At 55.4% G+C, this 17,376-nt stretch overlaps 1 protein-coding gene across 4 annotated transcripts; it reads right to left on the minus strand.

Annotated features, from left to right (window-relative positions):
* Positions 1-6: 6 nt before the first annotated feature.
* C5AR1 (complement C5a receptor 1) lies at positions 7-12,585 on the minus strand. 4 transcript variants are annotated; one of them, XR_004648385.1, is made up of 5 exons: positions 11,175-12,584; positions 9,678-9,790; positions 4,675-7,471; positions 1,086-1,266; positions 7-364 (listed from the first exon to the last, which is right to left on the minus strand). XR_004648385.1 is itself a non-coding variant. In XM_034792666.1 (2 exons), the coding sequence occupies exon 2, from the start codon at positions 7,449-7,451 to the stop codon at positions 6,381-6,383; it is 1,071 nt and encodes a 356-aa protein (XP_034648557.1). In that variant the 5' UTR covers positions 7,452-7,471; positions 9,678-12,584; the 3' UTR covers positions 3,374-6,380. The 4 variants fall into 4 exon arrangements, 1 of the variants encoding a protein (XP_034648557.1); XR_004648386.1 differs by having other exon boundaries at positions 9,395-12,585; XR_004648384.1 differs by having other exon boundaries at positions 9,678-12,584.
* Positions 12,586-17,376: the final 4,791 nt, after the last annotated feature.

Here is a 17,376-nt window from a genome sequence, read left to right on the forward strand (position 1 = left end):
AGGATGATGAGGGATGGGAGCAGCTTGCAGGCGAAGTCACCCAGCTCCCAGCGGTTGCCGCGAGCCACGGGCACGGCTAGGAACGGCAGCGCCAGGCAGCACAGTAGGTCGGCCACCGCCAGGTTGAGGAACCAGACGGTGTTCACCGTGCGCTTCATCCCGTAGCCGATCACCCAGATGACAGCCGCGTTCCCCGGCACGCCCAGCAGGAAGACGAGGGAGTAGAGAACCAGAGACGCCCACAGGACTGGGGTCAGTTGTGGATCCGTCGTGTGGAAGACAGGCGCAGTGAAGTTAGAGTACGAGTCAGGATCGTAGTAATCATACAACTCGGTGACGTTCATTCTGCCGCAGGATCCGCCCCCTGAAAACCAAATTCGGGTTGAATAAAATTCTCTCCCTTTTCTGCTCTGAAATGGCACCATCCTCCCAAGGCCCGATGCTCGCTGCAGGAGCCAGCCAGGCCTGGATGTATCAGTGCATAGACCTGGCGACGGGGGACGGAGGGGTCCCCGGTAGGCACCGCAGCTCCTTCCCGTGCTGGTGTCGCACCCCCAGAGGTTGGTCCCACGCGTGGAGGAGCTGTGAGAACCCGACGAGGCCACGTGAATGATTTCACCAACCAGCCCCCGGCTCAGCAATTCCAGGCCCCGTGATTTCTCTGTGGGTTAGAGACACCCAGAGCTGCAGCCGGGACTCCTGCCTGCTGGATAAAATCCCCCCACACCATGTACTTGCTGCAGCCACATCCCGGCCCGGGGGACCCTGCTGCAGGAGTCTCTGCCCACGGCCCAGTGGGTGCAGTAATGCCCCCCCCTTCTGTGGCGCTCCAAGGGCTAATTCCTGCCACCTTGGGCGCTGCCTTGGCATGGGACGGGGCCCTGCCCTGACGTCACCCTGGCCTGCAGCGGTGGGGGAGTGACTGACGCAGTCACTGAGACTGGGGCCCGGTTGTGCCAGGGGCTGCACACAGAGTGAGAGACAGGCTCTGCCCCAAAGAGCCGGCAATGCAAACGGACAGAATAAGGCTCGTTCTCCCCACACGGCAGCCGGGGGCCGAGGCCTGGAGAGGTGGAGTTACTCACCCCAGGTCGCAGTGGGCGTCGGTGGCAGAGCTGTGCGTTGGAGCCAGGTCTCCTGAGTCCCAGCCCGGTGCCTTCCCCACTGGCTCACCCGCCTCTGCCGGGGCTTCGGCTCCAAGCTGTCCCCACCCAGGCGCGGGACGGCCGCTGCTGCGCTCCGTGGATGGGAGTCGTCGCTGCTTCCCTGCCGCATAAAGGGAAACCTCAGCCCAGGGCACCGAAGGGTTAACAGGACCCCCTACCCCGCATGCCCCTCCCTGAAGAGACCCAGGCCTAGCTGGAGCTGTCCCTGCGGTTTCCTTTGCATCACCCCAGAGCATTGGGCAATGGGGCCTGGCTGCCGGGAGGAGGAAGCTAAGTTCCAGAGAATGGGGAAGCTGGGAATTCTGCAACGGCAGCAGAACGGGCCGGACGCGCGGCCGGGAGGGGCTGCAGGGGGCTCTGGCCAGAGCCGGGCATCAGGGTGGGGTGATGGGCATTCTGGGCTCTTCCCTGTGTTTGCCACGCAGTCCCGGCTCGGGGCTCCCCCTGTCAATGCCCCAGCCCAGGCAGGGCGGAGGCGAGCGCAGGCTGTCGGGGCCGGGGTAGAGGGGGTCACTCACTCAGCTGTCACACACGTGAACAAGGCGTGTCACGGACACAGCCGCAGACGGTGCCGGGGATGGTTCCGAGCTGCCGGCCGGACTCCGGCAGTGAATCCTTTATTAGCCCTTTCTACTCAGAGTCTGTTTATGAAGCAGGGCCCACCGCACGGACCCGCACCAGTCCCTAGCGAATGGCACAGAGAGAAGCAAACAAACTAGCACCAGCCTTTGAGTCCCGCCCCCCAGGAGCAGGGTGTGGGTCACTGCCGGCTGCTCCTCAGAGCAGGGCTGGCCGGGGGCCCTGTCAAAATGCGCTGGTGAGAGACTCCCCACTCAGTGCCTGGCTGCTCTGCAGCATCACAGCCGGGGCTGGAGCGGGATCTTCCCACCCCCAACACCGACCAAGAGCCCAGGTCCCCCAGAGGGAGGAGGGGGCTTTAGCGGTGCTCGCAGAAACCTGACAAATTCACAATGCCCAGCATCGAGGGCGTGGCCAGCCTGGACCAGCCCAGGGTCCCTCTAGCCCAGTCTTTAATAGAGGCCATTGCCCACTGCTGCAGAGACGGTGATGGGATAACGTGCCCTCCACCTCGCCCCTGCCCGGTGAGGGGTCAGCTCCGGCCGCGAAGCAGGGGGACTGGGAGCCCTCCACAGAGCGGAGATGGGGGCCACTTCCCCAGGGGCTGGTGTGCTAAGAACTCCACCCAGAACCGCTGCAACAGCCCGCAGCCTCTTGCACAAGCCCCGACATTTCTGCATTTCTAACTCCTACAGCTCCCCCACACCCCCCCACAGCTGAGTATGAGCTGGGACAGCTGCCACCCTGGGCAGGGGTGCGGGGGCCGATTGCGTCAGCAGCTGCCGGTTTGCTTAGGGCAGCAAGAACATTGCCCAGCTGTCCTGTGACCAGCCTCCAAATAAACACCAGAAACGAGAACTGGGGTTAGTGTCTGGCTACTGCCCTGGGGGGTGGGGGAGAGGCCTGGGCACAACTGCCAAACGCACCCCCTGTGACGAACTGGGACTGTTCTTACTGTGGTGTGTGAATGCTGACAGGGGAGTGTGGCTAGGATGGTCTGCATTGGGGGATGGGAGACTGACCGAGGGAGAATACCTGAGTGTGTAACATGAGAACCCAGGAAGGGGTTAGAGGCCAGGTGACACCTTGGCCCCGGGAAACTGAACAAAGGCTGTGGGAGGGGTCACTGAAGGCAGATTTTCAGGAGCTGGCTGGTGATATGGCTGGGAGGCAGACGGGGCTCTGACCTCCCAAGGGGGCTGGGGTGCCCTGGGACCCCAAGATGGACCTAACTGAGGGGGGTCCTGTTGTCTGTGCCTGCAAGACCTGTCTTGGACTGTGTTCCTGTCGTCTAAATAAACCTTCTGCTTTACTGGCTGGCTGAGAGTCATGGTGAATCGCAGGACGCCGGGGGTGCCGGGCCCTGAGTCCCGCACACTCCGTGACACACACACCCCCCCGAGGATCCTGCTGGCCCCAGGGTCAGGTGTGTAACCAAATCAGCCACCTTTCAGCTGGGCTCTGGATTTGTTAGCGGTGGGGGCAGGGGCCTGTCCTTTACAGCCCCTAAGACAACGGGGGCCGGGATAGGATTGGGGCCTTTAGGTGCGACCATAATTCACAGGTTTCAGGGTAGCAGCCGTGTTAGTCTGTATCCGCAAAAAGAACAGGAGTACTTGTGGCACCTTCGAGACTAACAAATTTATTAGAGCATAAGCTTTCGTGGGCTACAGCCCACTTCATCGGATGCATAGAATGGAACATACATAATTCACAGACTCACTGGAGATGTTTCTGCTTGCACCCTCCTGGCCAGCGTGTGCTGCCCCTGCCCCTGTCGCTCCCTCGCTTGTGGCACATCGAAAAGCCCCCAGCACCCAGCAGCTGGGCTCCTTGGATCGTGACCCCCCTGCACCGGCCCGGATCTGACCGCGGGATCAGAGTCCTGGGGCCAGGGAACGTCACGCTCCGCATCCGCTGGGAAGCACCCGACTCGGTGTGCTTCAGGGCCACGGACTGAGGCAGAGGGAAGCCCCTCACCCTCCACTCATCAGACCCCACCAGGCACCCAGCCTGTGGCGCCTTTCAGACACGCTGCTTTCATGGCCTGCCCCCGCCCCATGTCTCCACATGCAGCTGTCCCTAGCTACGTCGCACGGCAGACGCCCAGGAAAACACCAGAGGTGATGAGCTCAGCTAGGAACAGGGCTTCTGCTTTTCAGTTTTTAACCCTGAAGCACCAGCCCAACATCCCGATACAAACTCCAACGCAGCGACAAAGAGGCACATTTATTCACTGAACACGGGGAGCAGTTACTCGGGTCTCCTGGGAGCAGCACCGCGCGCTGGGGGGGGGGCAGGAATCTGAAGAACCCCCCACTGTGTGGTGCATGAATTGGTCCGCGTACGGGACCCTGGCAAAGAGAGACCTCTGGACAGTGTGTGCAGAACCAGCGCCCCGAGAAGCCCAGCCTTGTGGACAGCGCCATAAACTGCTAAATGTAACACACACCCCAACCCTCCCTTCAGGGCGTGGCAGCCCCATTCCCAGCCCCTCGGGTGCCTTGTCCCCCGGCCCTGACAAATAAACAGGTGGCTTCATGCCCCCCCCAGATGCCCCACACTCATCGTCACAGCAAGAGTCAAGGAGAGACCCGGCAGCAGCCATGTCTGTGTTTATGGCAAACCTGGAAACACCCCCAGGATCACATTGGCGCTGACCCAGCGGGCGACGGAGGGGCCTCGCCCAGGGTAAGCAGAGCCGCGTACAGGCTAATGGAGGAAGGCGGAGCGCCAAGGAGCAAGCCACAGAGCCACTGTTTATCTGCCAGGCAGGGGGACCTCAGCCCAGGGCCGAGGGGGCGCCGCAGAGACCGGGGCTGCCAGGCCCGGAGGGAGCAATGCACAATCACACGGGGCTGGAGGGAGGGTCATGGTGAGACCTCCTGGGGGGTTCCGGGACCACGGATCAGGGCAGGACTCACGCTACCTCTGCCCAGCCAGTCCCAGCTGCTCCAGAGGCCGGTGTGCTGGTAGGAGATAGCGCCAGGCCAGCCCGAGGCCTGTGCACGCCCGCGAGCAAAGGGACTCAAGCGTTTGTAACGAGCGTCTCCTGGGAGGGGCTGTTTGGGGGGGCCAGGGTGACATGCAGGAGCCGCTGGGGCAACTGAAGACGCCGGCCCTGTCTAGATCCCCATCGCAGAATGGTTTTAGGTAGGAGAGAAATGGTCGCAGACTGTTTTTAAAACCCTTTTCCCCTTTAAATGCTTTGTTCCTATGGTTAAAACAAACAATACTTTGGCTTGCTGGGCACCGGCTCCCAAAGGGAAGCCCAGAGGTGCCAGGACTCACTCAGACCCCCTGGGTCAGCACAGGGTGCTGTGTCCCAGGCCTGGGCCTGGCAGAGGTGCACTCAGACCTGTCACCTCCTGGGAAGTCTCTCCCTGGCCCAGTCAGTCAGGGGCTGGCTCGTGCCCTGGAGCAGGAGGGTGATTTCCTGCCAGTCGTCCTCCCCCATGACACAAAACCCAAACCACCAACATTTCCGGAATGGTGCCTCTGCAGGGTGCTGGGGGGGTGGGGCGGGGGCGGTTGGCTCCAAAAACCTAATCCCCAAAATCCCAGCCCTAAAAGGGGGAAGTTACAGAAAATTCCGAGCCTCTGGCAACAGGGGTGGGAGGCTAGAAACTCTCCCGTAATCTTCCCCTGGTGGATGCTGCTTGCCTGGCTCTCAGGTGCTCGGCCGCACCCATGCAGAGCGCGTGCCCAAACGCTGCCCCGTTCCGACCTGTGCTTCACACCCTGGGCTGGTGCCGACGACTGCATAAGGGGCAGGGAGAGTCACGCCCTGCGGCCCTGGGTCTCCGTAAGCCCCGTGCTAGGGAGGGCAGGTCTCTATCGCCCTCTTGTGGCTGATTTGACTAAGAGGGTAACAGGCTACTACTGCTGCCTGGCAGAGGAGTTACCCCCGTAGCTTGGGAGAGAGGAACCCAGGCCGAGGGCCACCAGCTCCAGCCTGGCTCTTGGATTGGCAAGCACCCAATGCAGGGCTCCTGCCTGGGACAGCTGCAGAGCTGAGGGTGAGACTCCATACGCCATATCTCTATAGTTAGCCTCCTGGAGGCAGGTTCTCTCTCGGAGGACCCCAGACAGAGAGGAGACCCCACTGCATGGAGGTCTCCAACCACAGAGAGGACCCTAGCCAGAGAGGAGACCCACCCAGAATGTGGCCTGTAGCCATGGAGATGTGGTTGTAGAGCGATTCCGGGTGTTGCTCCAGTCATGTCTCTATGGCAGAGGGGTTGTTGCGGGTGGGGTCAGACTCGGGGGAAGGGATGGAGAAGGAATTTGGAGCAGGGGGACATGGGGAACTGGAGATTGGAGGGAATCAAGGCAGGAGCTGGGAGGGTAGGAAGGGGAGTGAGGCACCAAAGGGTTGGATGATGGGGAAATAGGAGAATGAGAGCATAACTATTCAGATATGCAAATGTAGAGGTGGCACTATGTGCATTAAATCACCGTCTGCCCCACCCCACAGCCTGCAGGACTTGGGAGGGTGCAGGGGCGGTGGCCACACAGCTGTGTGCCCTGCATGGACCCCCCAGGGTAACAACAGTGAATGAAGGGGAGGCAGCCGTCACCTGACATGTCACAAGCCCGGCTCACGGTGAGGCTGCCAGGGGCCCGTTCCCCAGCTCACACCCCGATGCTCCGGTCCTCCATCGTGGACTTGGTCTCCTGAGTGAATCTGGTCTTCTTCCTGCTGTCACCCACGGAGAGCGAATCCTCGCTCAGCACGTTGCGGAGGATGGTCTTCAGCGAGCGCTGGAACCGGTCTTTGAAGTCCTGGCCCATGATGACGTAGATGATGGGGTTGAGGCAGCTGTTGACGTAGGCCAGACCCACAGTCAGGGGGTCGGACTCAGAGGCACCTTTGAACAGGCTCGTTCTGGACTTGTTGGTGGCCAGGATCAGCCCCACCACGTGGTAGGGGAGCCAGCACACGAAGAAGCCGACGATCACCACAAGAATGACCTTAATGGTCTTGCGGGAGCGAGTGAAACGGCTCCTGTGGACGCGGGCTAGGACCAGGCCATAGCAGGTGGCGATCACCACGAAGGGGACCAGGAAGCCGGCGGCAAAGCGGAAGGAAGCGACGGACACCTCAACGGCGGTCTGGTAACTGGACACTTGAACGTACTCCAGGACACACATCACTTTGTCTGAGAACGCTTCGGCGTGCGTCTTCCGGAAGATGAAGGTTGGGAGGGTCATGAGCAGAGCCAGGAGCCAGGCTGCCCCACTCACGCCCCAGGCCAGCCGGGTCGTGCGGTGGTTCTGGCACCAGATGGGCCTGGTCACCAGGGCGCAGCGGTCCACGCTGATGGCCGTCAGGAGCAGGACGCTGGCAAACATGTTCAGGATGATGAGGGATGGGAGCAGCTTGCAGGCGAAGTCACCCAGCTCCCAGCGGTTGCCGCGGGCCACGGGCACGGCTAGGAACGGCAGCGCCAGGCAGCACAGTAGGTCGGCCACCGCCAGGTTGAGGAACCAGACGGTGTTCACCGTGCGCTTCATCCCGAAGCCCGTCACCCAGATGACAGCCGCGTTCCCCGGCATGCCCAGCAGGAAGACGAGGGAGTAGAGAACCAGAGCTGCCCACAGGATGGGGGTCAGCCGGAAAGGCTGCGGATCCGGCGTTTCAAAGATGGGCGCAGTGAAGTTAAAGTCAAGATCGTAGTCACCAGACAACTCGGTGACGTTCATTCTGCAGCAGGGTCTGTATCCTGTAAACAAACAATAAAATACAAAGGCTAGTCACGTCCTGCTACTCTGCGGGAATGGCACCGTAACCGCACAGTTGTATTAAAACACAGATCCAGATTGGCCTGTGGAACTCAGCGACATAAGATCTCTGTGAGGCCAGGAGCTTAGCGGCATTTTTAAAAAAGAACTGAACATTTGTACTCATGGGACCGCCTGGCGTCCCGCTGGGAAGGACTCAGGAAGTGTGGCTGGGATCTAAACTGACTGACAGGCGTTGTGGGGGGGACCTTTCCCTGCGGATGGGCTGCTCCCCCTTGGGAGCTGGGCTGAGGCCCCCAGCGCCTTTCGCACAGGCCAGCGAATGCCCATTGGAGGCTAAGGACCTGGGCCCGAGCGTCTCCGCGCTCTGCTCACAGGCTGCCCAGTTGCAGGACGACTCTGCATTGTGAAGCCAGTTGCCCAATGTCGCATCCTTCCCATGATGAAAGAGGAAAGCCGTGTAATTGGGGCAGGAAGGAAAAAGCAACTGCTATTTATAAAGCACTCTCTCCGGGCGAGAGCCCTGAGCCGGGAGGCATGGGCAGCAATGCTTACAGGACTGGGCCCTCGGTGAAAACCCCCGTCCGATTGGTGCAGGTTGCTGCGCTGAGCTGGGCCCCACGTGGATAGCAGTAAGGGCCTGAGCTCGGCATCTCCCCCTGCTTTAGGCTGGTGACAAGAATAATGTGATCGTGCAACAGCAGAACCTCAGGTTCACGGATTCTCTCCCCAGCTCTGGGAGGGGAGCGGGAGCTATTGGCTACCCAGGGGCTGCTGGGAGCCAGGACTCCTGGGGTCTATTCCCAGCTCTGGGAGGGGAGCGGGAGCTATTGGCTACCCAGGGGCTGCTGGGAGCCAGGACTCCTGGGGTCTATTCCCAGCTCTGGGAGGGCAGTGGAGTCTAGTGGCCAGAGCAGGTGATGGTGCGTCAGCACGTACAGTTACTAACGAAGCTAAACGTGCAGAAATGAGGCTCTTTAGCCCAAGGCAGATGGCAGCTCCAATGCTGCGGAGTTTCTAGCCACAGAACAATCCAATTTCCCAAAGGCAGAGTTTCGTAAACACAGGAGCCCTTCTGCCAGGGCTCGAAGCAGGCTGGGTGGTCATAACTATTGGGGGACGGACAGCTCAGGGCGTGGGGGTGCCCTGGCACCAGACACGTATCGGAGCTAATTGGCAGAGCAGTGTGGTTGTACACCGATCCAACCAGCCTGGGTTAAACGCAGACCAAGCCCCTAGCTGCCAAAAACAGTGACTTAAACTATTTTAACTGAACTAGAGAACGGAACCGGGAAAAAATCCCTGGTGCAGGGGAAGTCTCAAGCCTGGTGCACACAGGAACGTGTGACTGGTTCCACCAGTCGAGTTACACGGGGGTAAGCCGCCGAGGGGCATTGAGTCCAGTATCAGAGCGGCTTTTTCTGATTAGCTCCAACTCCTTCCCAAGCAACCTCAACTACACTGAAAGCCACTGCTCTGATGCGGAATAAGTGTGTCTACACGGGGGTGACCCCAGTATAAATGCACCACTTTACATTCATACCAAAAAGCTCACTCGTGTAGAGGCAGCCCAAGCCTTGTTTTACGGCAGTGACGAGTTGCCCATTAGAGAAGAGCGGGCGCGGGTGCCAGGAATTGACTGTCAGCATCAAACGGAACAGGCTTGCCACACCACGGACCAACCCCGAGACCGTTCCAACAACTCACATGCTGACCCACAGCCTATCTAAAGCTCCACCCCAAATGCAGCCATCACGACAGGCAAATCTTGACCTGGGACACGACTGGTCTGGTGTGGGGTGATTTGTGGACAGACTATCAGAGCGAGTCCAGGGGACCGGGATGGGGGGGGAAAGCAAATGATCTAGGAGCTCCAGCCCAGAGCCAGCACTTAACCGTCTCACCTGGATTCTGATAGACACCCTCCTTTGATCAGGCCACTTTCAGCAACGCCCCGAGCGGCTTAACAACAAGCTTTGAGGCCAAACCAGTCTATCCATAGCAACTTGTGCCTGTCTGGGAGAATGACAATGCCAGAGAGGCTGGACAGGAGCTGCCCGCAAAGTGCAGGCAGGAAGACATCAGCATTTGCCCCATGGGCTCGGCTGTTCCCCGCTGGAAGGCCCCACCACGCCCCTGAGAAGAGATGGCTCCGGGCCCGCGGCGCAGAGCTAAGCAAGCACTCACCCCGTGTGCCCAGACCCCACAGGCTGCGTCCGTGCTCCAGGCGATTTTCGCAAGTGCGGACAGGCAGTGAAGGCGGAGGTTTTATAATGCCGCAAACAGGAAGCTCCAGGGCTCTGCAGAGAAATTGCCTAGTTCAGCCCTTAGGAGCAGGGAGAGGGGTCAGAGGTGGGGTGGCGGCCCAGAAAGGAACCTGGCTGTGGTGGAGGCTTCCACCCCCTTTCCTGGAGCTCTGGGTTTGATTCCCAGTGCTGCCACCCTCACCTAAACCCCTCGGGGCCCCGTTCTCCGGCCCCCCAGCACTTCATGCAGGCGTTTACACCCGTGAAACGCCCCCCAGGTCAGGACAGCTACACTCTCCCGTGGGGTAAATGACGGTGCAAGGTACGTTCTCAGCTCCCTGTCTGGTCTCCAGACCGGTGCAAACACACACCTGCTCAGGACGGAGGCGGTGATGGCAGAGGGCCCCTGCGCAGGCAGACGAGTCGGGCACAGGAGATCTCAAAGGGGCTGTTTGGAACGGAATTGCATCCTGGGGAGATTAACTCAGCCAGCCAAGTGGGTGAGGTTTTGGCTCACATGAGCCTTCTTCCCCAGCGGCTCAGAGCCACTGAGCCATGGCGGGACACCTGTCTGCTGCCAGCAGCCACGTCGCTGCAGATAGCCTGGGCAGCTGGGGCCGGGGAGAGTCTCCTCTTGCAAAAACCTCACCTCAGCCTCCTTCCTGCTGCAGGGCCCGGGTGGGTGAGTGCCCCGCCCCCACGCCGGGCTGTGAGCTCCTTGCCATGGGGCCTCCCAGCTGTCTGCATCTTGGGCGCTCCCCACAGAACCCAAACCTCCCTGGTGCACCTCGGCCCTGCCCCTGAGGGACCCTTTGGGGGGGCTCCATCCCAGGGCCCATTCAGACTTCTCCTCTGCTGAGGCTGCAGCAAGGGGGGTAGCTACGGGAGGGGGGGTAGGAACCAGCCCTACCTCCATCTCCTTCCACCCAGGAGAGAGGGAAGCAGAGGGACCTCAGGCTGTAGCCCCCTCCCGGAGCTGGGGCAGGAACTCGGGATCCCTCTGGGGTAGCTCCCTGCGGCCCTCCCAGCTGAGAGGCCTTTGCTAGCTGCGGGGGGGTGGGGCGGGGGCCCACTTCAGGCCTGATTCTGCCTCTGCGTTCCTACTTGAGAAACTCCACGATTGCACCTGTGTGAGTGAAAACGGGCACCTGGGCCGTCTCTTCATTAGTCACCTGGGGTCCCACCTCCCCTCCACCCCTCTGGGACCCAGGACTCCGGGGGCCTAACCCCGGCGCTAGACAGGGGAGCTAGTGGTTTAGAGCAGCAGGTGCTAGTGGTCAGAGCAGCAGGGCTCCCGGGTTCTGTTCCCTGCAGCTCTGCGCCCTGATGGAGCCCCATATTCCTCCTGCTGGCCATGCCAGTAGCTCTGCGAAAGGCAACGTGGGGGACACACCCCAGCTCTGGCACAAGGATGCAGGGGGAGCAGACAGAATCTCACCCCTAAACCCTTTGACTATGTCCTGTAGAGGAGCTGCTGCCCACGAAGTGCAGGCAGGAAGACATCGGCATTTGCCCCGTGGGCTCGGCTGTTCCCCGCTGGAAGGCCCCACCACGCCCCCGAGAAGAGATGGCTCCAGGCCCGCGGTGTAGAGCTGAAGAATGAAATTGTGTTTTCCATATTGTATCTAAAACTCCATTTTGAAATGCTTAGTCCATTTTGCAAAACCTGCTGTAACCTTATTAACTTAGTTCAGATGTGTGAGTGAGGGATGCATGGATAATGGGATCAACCTCCAGCCCCAGCCTGTCCCCATAAGGTAAAATGCAAACACCAAGGGCTGAAGATGCAGACAACAGCCCTGACAAAGTGAGAAGAGTCCACCCTAAAAGAAAAGAACAAAGGTGCCATTGAAACAAGATCAAAGCCAGGTCCGAGGCTGACGGTCACATCTGCAATTGACGGGTGATCCATCACACCGTACCCAGAGGCAGCGCGACCCAGCGAGACCCATAGACTCTTGTTCAAACTAAAGCCTACAAAAAGGATGGGTGAGGTGGAAGACTTTGGGTAACGTTCTGCTGCCAACATCAAAGGGCATCGGTGTGCGCCTGACATCGATGGGCTCTTCCGCGTGCCCGGCTTTCCTGGCCAGTTACCACCACGAACTACGAACCCAAGCTGCGAAATCAAGCTACGGGAACAGCGGCACAGAGCTAAGCAAGCACTCACCCCGTGTACCCCGACCCGCAGGCTGTGTCCGTGCTGCAGGCGATTTCCCAAGCGCCAATGGGCAGCGAAGGCTGAGGTTTTATAATGCCGCAAACAGGAAGCTCCAGGGCTCTGCGGGCAAATTGCCAGTTCAGCCCTTAGGAGCAGGGAGAGGGGTCAGAGGTGGGCTCGGGCCCGTCTGCTCCGATGGGGAACCAAGAATGGAGAGAGGAGAGTAAGCAGAATCCTGATTCTGACTTGTTGGTAGGCATTGATTATGTCCCTGTAAATCGAGTCCAGTCTCTGGGTGGTGGATCTAAAAGTAAGAATGCAGGAGAGTGTCCGGGTAGATGCTCAGAGCCCAGAGGGGCTGCAGTTGGTGGACACACCCAGCCACGGGATTCTTTAAGCAGGGAGGTTCAGATCTCAACCCTCTAGGAGAAAGGTGAAGGGAAAAGGACCTGAGACTGCTGATGGGGAGAATGAGTCAACTCTAAGAAGGGAAATGAAATTTTGCGGTATGCACAATGATGAGAATTTGAAAACTAGTGTCAGTGTTGATGCAAATTACCAGTCTGACAAGGGAGGGGGAAATTTGCCTATAGTTGTTGGCACAGAAGATACACCAGGTCGGAGCTGTGACGTTATTGATATAATCTGGGACCATATAGATCATTGTTGCAACCAAAGTCCTGTAGTGGCACCCAAATCTTGTATAAAGGGGGTCAAATGGGGTGTCTAAGACAAGGTTATGGTTTATTGGTTATGATTATGCTGTCTATATGTGTGTACCAATTTTGTAGTTGAAGTTATGAATATTGGCTCTATACTGTCTGTATTTCAAACTTATGCTATGCTGCTGGGTGACATCCCAGACAAACTGGGGTTAGCTCTGCCTAGCCTGCTTGATGGCCCATTAAGGACCATCAGCTATACAATGGACCCATTGAGAGAAGGCAAATATGCCTTGAGACTCAGCAAAGTATGCAGGAACTGGCCCATGTGACTCCAGACTCCATTTTGCTGTAATTTTCCACAGTAAGAACAAAGAGGTGTTCTTACACCTGGAAAAGACTATATAAGGCTGATGCCTCATCTCCATCTTGTCGTCAATCCTGCTTCATACCTCTGGAGGAACTTTGCTACAAGCTGAAGCTTTGAACAAAGGACTGAGGACCCATCCCAGCGGGGGATGTATTCCAGAGCCTTGATTTGAACCTGCAGTTTATTCCATCGCTGCTGCAAGCCTGAACCAAGAACTTTGCCATTACTGTATGTAATTGATTCCATTTAACCAATTTTAACTCTCATCTCTATCTTTTTCCTTTTATGAATAAACCTTTAGATTTTAGATTCTAAGGGATTGGCAACAGCGCGATTTGTGGGTAAGATCTGATTTGTATATTGACCTGGGTCTGGCGCTTGGTCCTTTGGGATCAGGAGAACCTTTTTCTTTTACTGGGGTATTGGTTTTCATAACCATTTGTCCCCATAACGAGTGGCACTGGTGGTAATACTGGGAAACTGGAGTGTCTAAGGAGATTGCTTGTGAGACTTGCGGTTAGCCAGTGGGGTGAGACCGAAGTCCTCCTAGTCTGGCTGGTTTGATTTGCCTTAGAGGTGGAAAAACCCCAGCCTTGGGCTGTAACTGCCCTGTTTGAGCAATTTGTCCTGAGTTGGCACTTTCAGTTGGGTTCCGCCAGAACCGCATTGTCACAGTGGCGTAGTCGGCAGGATCCACAGAACCAGGTCAATTAAGCTTTGGGTCAGAACCCCGCGTTATCCACATTTGAATTTTGGGACTGAGAGTTTGGTTGGTTAAAGAGCAGTTGCAATGGGTGAGCAAAGAGCATATGAGGGCCTTGACAAAAAAGCCCTGAAAGATTTGTGTTCAGAAAAGGGGATAAGCTTTAGAAAGAAAGCTACAAATCAAGAACTGAGAGATCTGTTAATGGCCAGTGATCAGAAGGCAGAAGCAATTGAAAAGCAAAAGGCAGCAAGTAAACTGCAACTTGAACATGAGCAAAGACTGGCAGAAATTCGATTGCAGGAACTAGAAGCTGAGGCAAAAGTGCAAAGATTTCAGCTCCCAGTCAAAAAAGCAAGGGAAGAAAAGCAGAAATTGTATCCTCGTGAAAGTCCAGTTTATAACAATGTTGGTATGTTGTATAACTCTGAGCAGTTGTCTGGGTGTAACCAAATGTACCCCAACACTGCCACCTTTTATGTAAATGCTTTTACTGTGTGTTCAGTAAAGAGTAGCTCCATAACTTGTGCCAATGCTCTGTATGGGAGTGGTAATGAAAAATTCACTGAGAATGTAAAAGTCAATGGTAAAAGCTGTTTAGGGCAAATGATGGCTTCTAACATCACGCTGGTTAAAGCAGATCTTGTCAAAGAGGAAGATTATTTACCAAATCAGAGTGTGAATGTTGTAGTCCTCTAGGAGTTTACTGTCCGTGTGCCTTTAGCCAGAATCCACCTTGAATGGAATGGTGCTAAGCATGAGGTTATAGCTGGGGTAAGGAAGTTATTGCCTAAGGATCTTTTGATTGGGGAAAATGTTAAAGCTTTGTTCAGTCCAGGTGGTCAGTCACAGGACAGGAATGATCTTAAACCTGTGTCTATTGTGGGCAATGATTTGCCTGGGGAGGGTTGCTCCAAAGGTTTGTCTGAGAAGAGCTATTTGTCGGTAAATGAAGTTTCTGAATGTCGGTCTAGTGTCTCAGAAGTGAATCTGGAGTTAAATCAAGAGCAGCAAAATCTTACTGGGCAGGAAAATGTTTCTCTGGAGCAGATTAAAGTGGATGGTCAGGTGGAAGCCCTAACTGAGAAAGGAAAGGGGGGATTTTGGATGGGTGATGCATTGGTGGCTAGTACAGCTTGCAAAAGTGAACCTGAAAAGGGTAACTGTGATTTGCTGGCAGTGGCTCGGTGTAGTAAGAAGAGCAGTTTATCGGTTGGGAGTGGCAAGGTGCCTGGTAAGGAAGCTACCCCACTCTCCCAGTCTTTGTCTGTAATCAGCCCTGTGTGCTGGAACAAAGGAGAGGAAGGCAGGAAAAGTTTGGAGGAGCCTGGGCAGCCTTGTGAGCTGATGGCTTTGTCTAGTCAGCAGTTTGGGAAGGCAGGGATAGTGGAAGATGAATGTCCCTAGACCTTACCTGTTTCCTGTGTGGAGAATAGTGACAGTGAAGGAAATGTGCCTGTATCTGTCAGGGGTATTGACTTGCCTATGGAGGAAGCTACCTCAGTCTCCAAGCAGTTGTCTGTGAACAGCCCTGTGTGCTGGGACAAGGGAAATGAAATCCCGAGCTGTGTGTCTGGTAGAAAAGGTGTCTCCAGCTCGTCTTTGTCTGTGGAGCAGACAGAAGGGGCCTTTCAGCCTGGGATGGTTGAGAATAGTGCAGTTGTCTCAGAATTGGTTCTGAATTCAACTAAAGCCCAGGAAGGGAATGGTCCTAAGTCTGTGTCTGCTGGGGAGAATGGCACTGTAACTAGGTTGCATCCAGTTAGTGTCTTAGCAAAATCCCAGAGACCAGACAACTCTGCTGCTTATATTTTGCCTATTGCTAGTCTGTGGTTGGTAAAGGATGTAGCAACTCTGTCTAATCAGGGTAATACCCTAGCCAGGGCACAAGGAGAGCATGAAGGTGATTTGGTTGTGTTATCTACTGATGGTGTGGAAACTTGTAGCAAGAAGGAAAGGATTCCTGAACTTGTGTGTGGCAAAGGGAAGGGAAATGTTTCTAACCTTTTATCTAGGAAGTCTATGGGTTTGCCTGAAAGGGGATTGTGTAGAAATCTGCCTGATGGGCCAAAGGTGATCCTGGATGTAAGTAAGACCCAGAAAAAGTCTGTTGTTGCTCAGGAAAGTGTTCCTTTAGAGCAAGCCCTAGGTGAAGAGGGTAAGGGCAGAATTTCTGTGAGGGGTGATGTGCTGCTTAGAAAAGCTCCTGGGGAAAGGAATCCTCATGGTAATCTGTGCAAGCAGTTCCCTGAAACTGAAGGATGTGAGAGTGATTTAATCAAGGGAGTTTCAGTTCCTAACAGCCAGAAATCTTCTGTTGTGAATGGATCCACTGACTTTCCTTTCGAAAGATCCAGTGTGGGTAGCTTTGAGAAGGTCTCAGATGGAGTAAGAGCTGTTAAGAAAGTTAAGCAGCCCTATAACCAAGTGGCTGTGTTTGGCCAGCTTGTTGGGAAGACAATGGTGTTGGAACAGGAATGTCTCCATTCTAATTCGTTAAGTGAGCAGTCTGTGCTTCAGGGTCTGAGGACAGATTTGGTTACTGGTGTTTCAAAGCAGAACAGTTTTATGGCTAAATGCTGGAGGATGCAGGGGAGAGGAAGCAAACTCTCACCCTCAGACTCTTTGGATTTGTGTGGTATCTCTTTAAGAGAGAGTCCAGCCTTGGAAATGATAGCAGTTAAGGATATGAAAACTGGTGGACTGGCTTCTGTCTGTGGTAATACAAATTACTTGTCTGGCTGGGAGGGGAAGGACTTGCTAATAGCTGTTAGCACAGAGAGCCCACCCCATCAGCCAGTGAATTCTGGTAAGCAAGAAAAATCAGGGTGTGATCCTGCAGGACAAGGAGGAAAGAGAAAACTGAATTTTGCAAAGGGAAGCCACAGGTTAACCCTAAAATGCCCAAACTCCAATGGTATTGAGCCAAAGGTGTGGCATGACAACCATGATTGTAGATGGACACTTGCAATGGATTTGTTGTTAATGCTAATGGTGATTTTGTAACTAATGTGTTGCTATTACCAAGAACTGTAAGAATGTACAATGTTCCTAATCTGTTGGAAAATCCCTTGAACATGTTAAAAGGAATACATGAGAACACACTTTATGTTAAAAGGCCTTGCTATACTGATGTTTCACAGTTGATGCCTGTAAACAGTATTGGAACTTTTCACAGGAGAAAAGACATTCCAGACCTAATGTGCTGTATGAGAAGGGAAACTAAGGCACACTACCATATTGCTTTCACGGCTAAATGCCAAGATTCCTGTACTATGAACATCATTAATATCTGCATTTATTTGATGTTAATTGGGTTCCAAACATTTGCCCGAGCTTGTATGGATAAAGTAGCTGTTTTCTTTAGCTCTTGGCAAGGTCACATGAGACATACAGGAACCATGCTGCCAGAGCAGATCCAATCCACTATTGTTCTAACCAAGTTTTACCTTGAGTTTGTAAAGAGGTTCAATCATGTTGTTGAACACAATTTTGATAAACCATTTCTGTTGTTCTTTAGCCAGCTAAGCCATAGTGCCTATTCCGATACTAGCCGTAGTGAGATAAACTCAAGGATGGGGAGCTCTTGGGATGCAGGCAGTGATGTTTGTGTCAACCCTTCCTGCATCAATTTTGCGTTGGGGGTGTGACGTTATTGATATAATCTGGGACCATATAGATCATTGTTGCAACCAAGGTCCTGTAGTGGCACCCAGATCTTGTATAAAGGGGGTCAAATGGGGT

This window comes from Trachemys scripta, chromosome 16, assembly GCF_013100865.1.
Source record: "Trachemys scripta elegans isolate TJP31775 chromosome 16, CAS_Tse_1.0, whole genome shotgun sequence".
Classification (NCBI taxonomy): Eukaryota; Metazoa; Chordata; order Testudines; family Emydidae; genus Trachemys; species Trachemys scripta.

Coding starts and splice junctions, on each gene's coding strand:
- C5AR1 (XM_034792666.1), bottom strand. CDS start 7,451: ATGAACGTCACCGAGTTGTCTGGTGACTACGATCTTGACTTTAACTTC.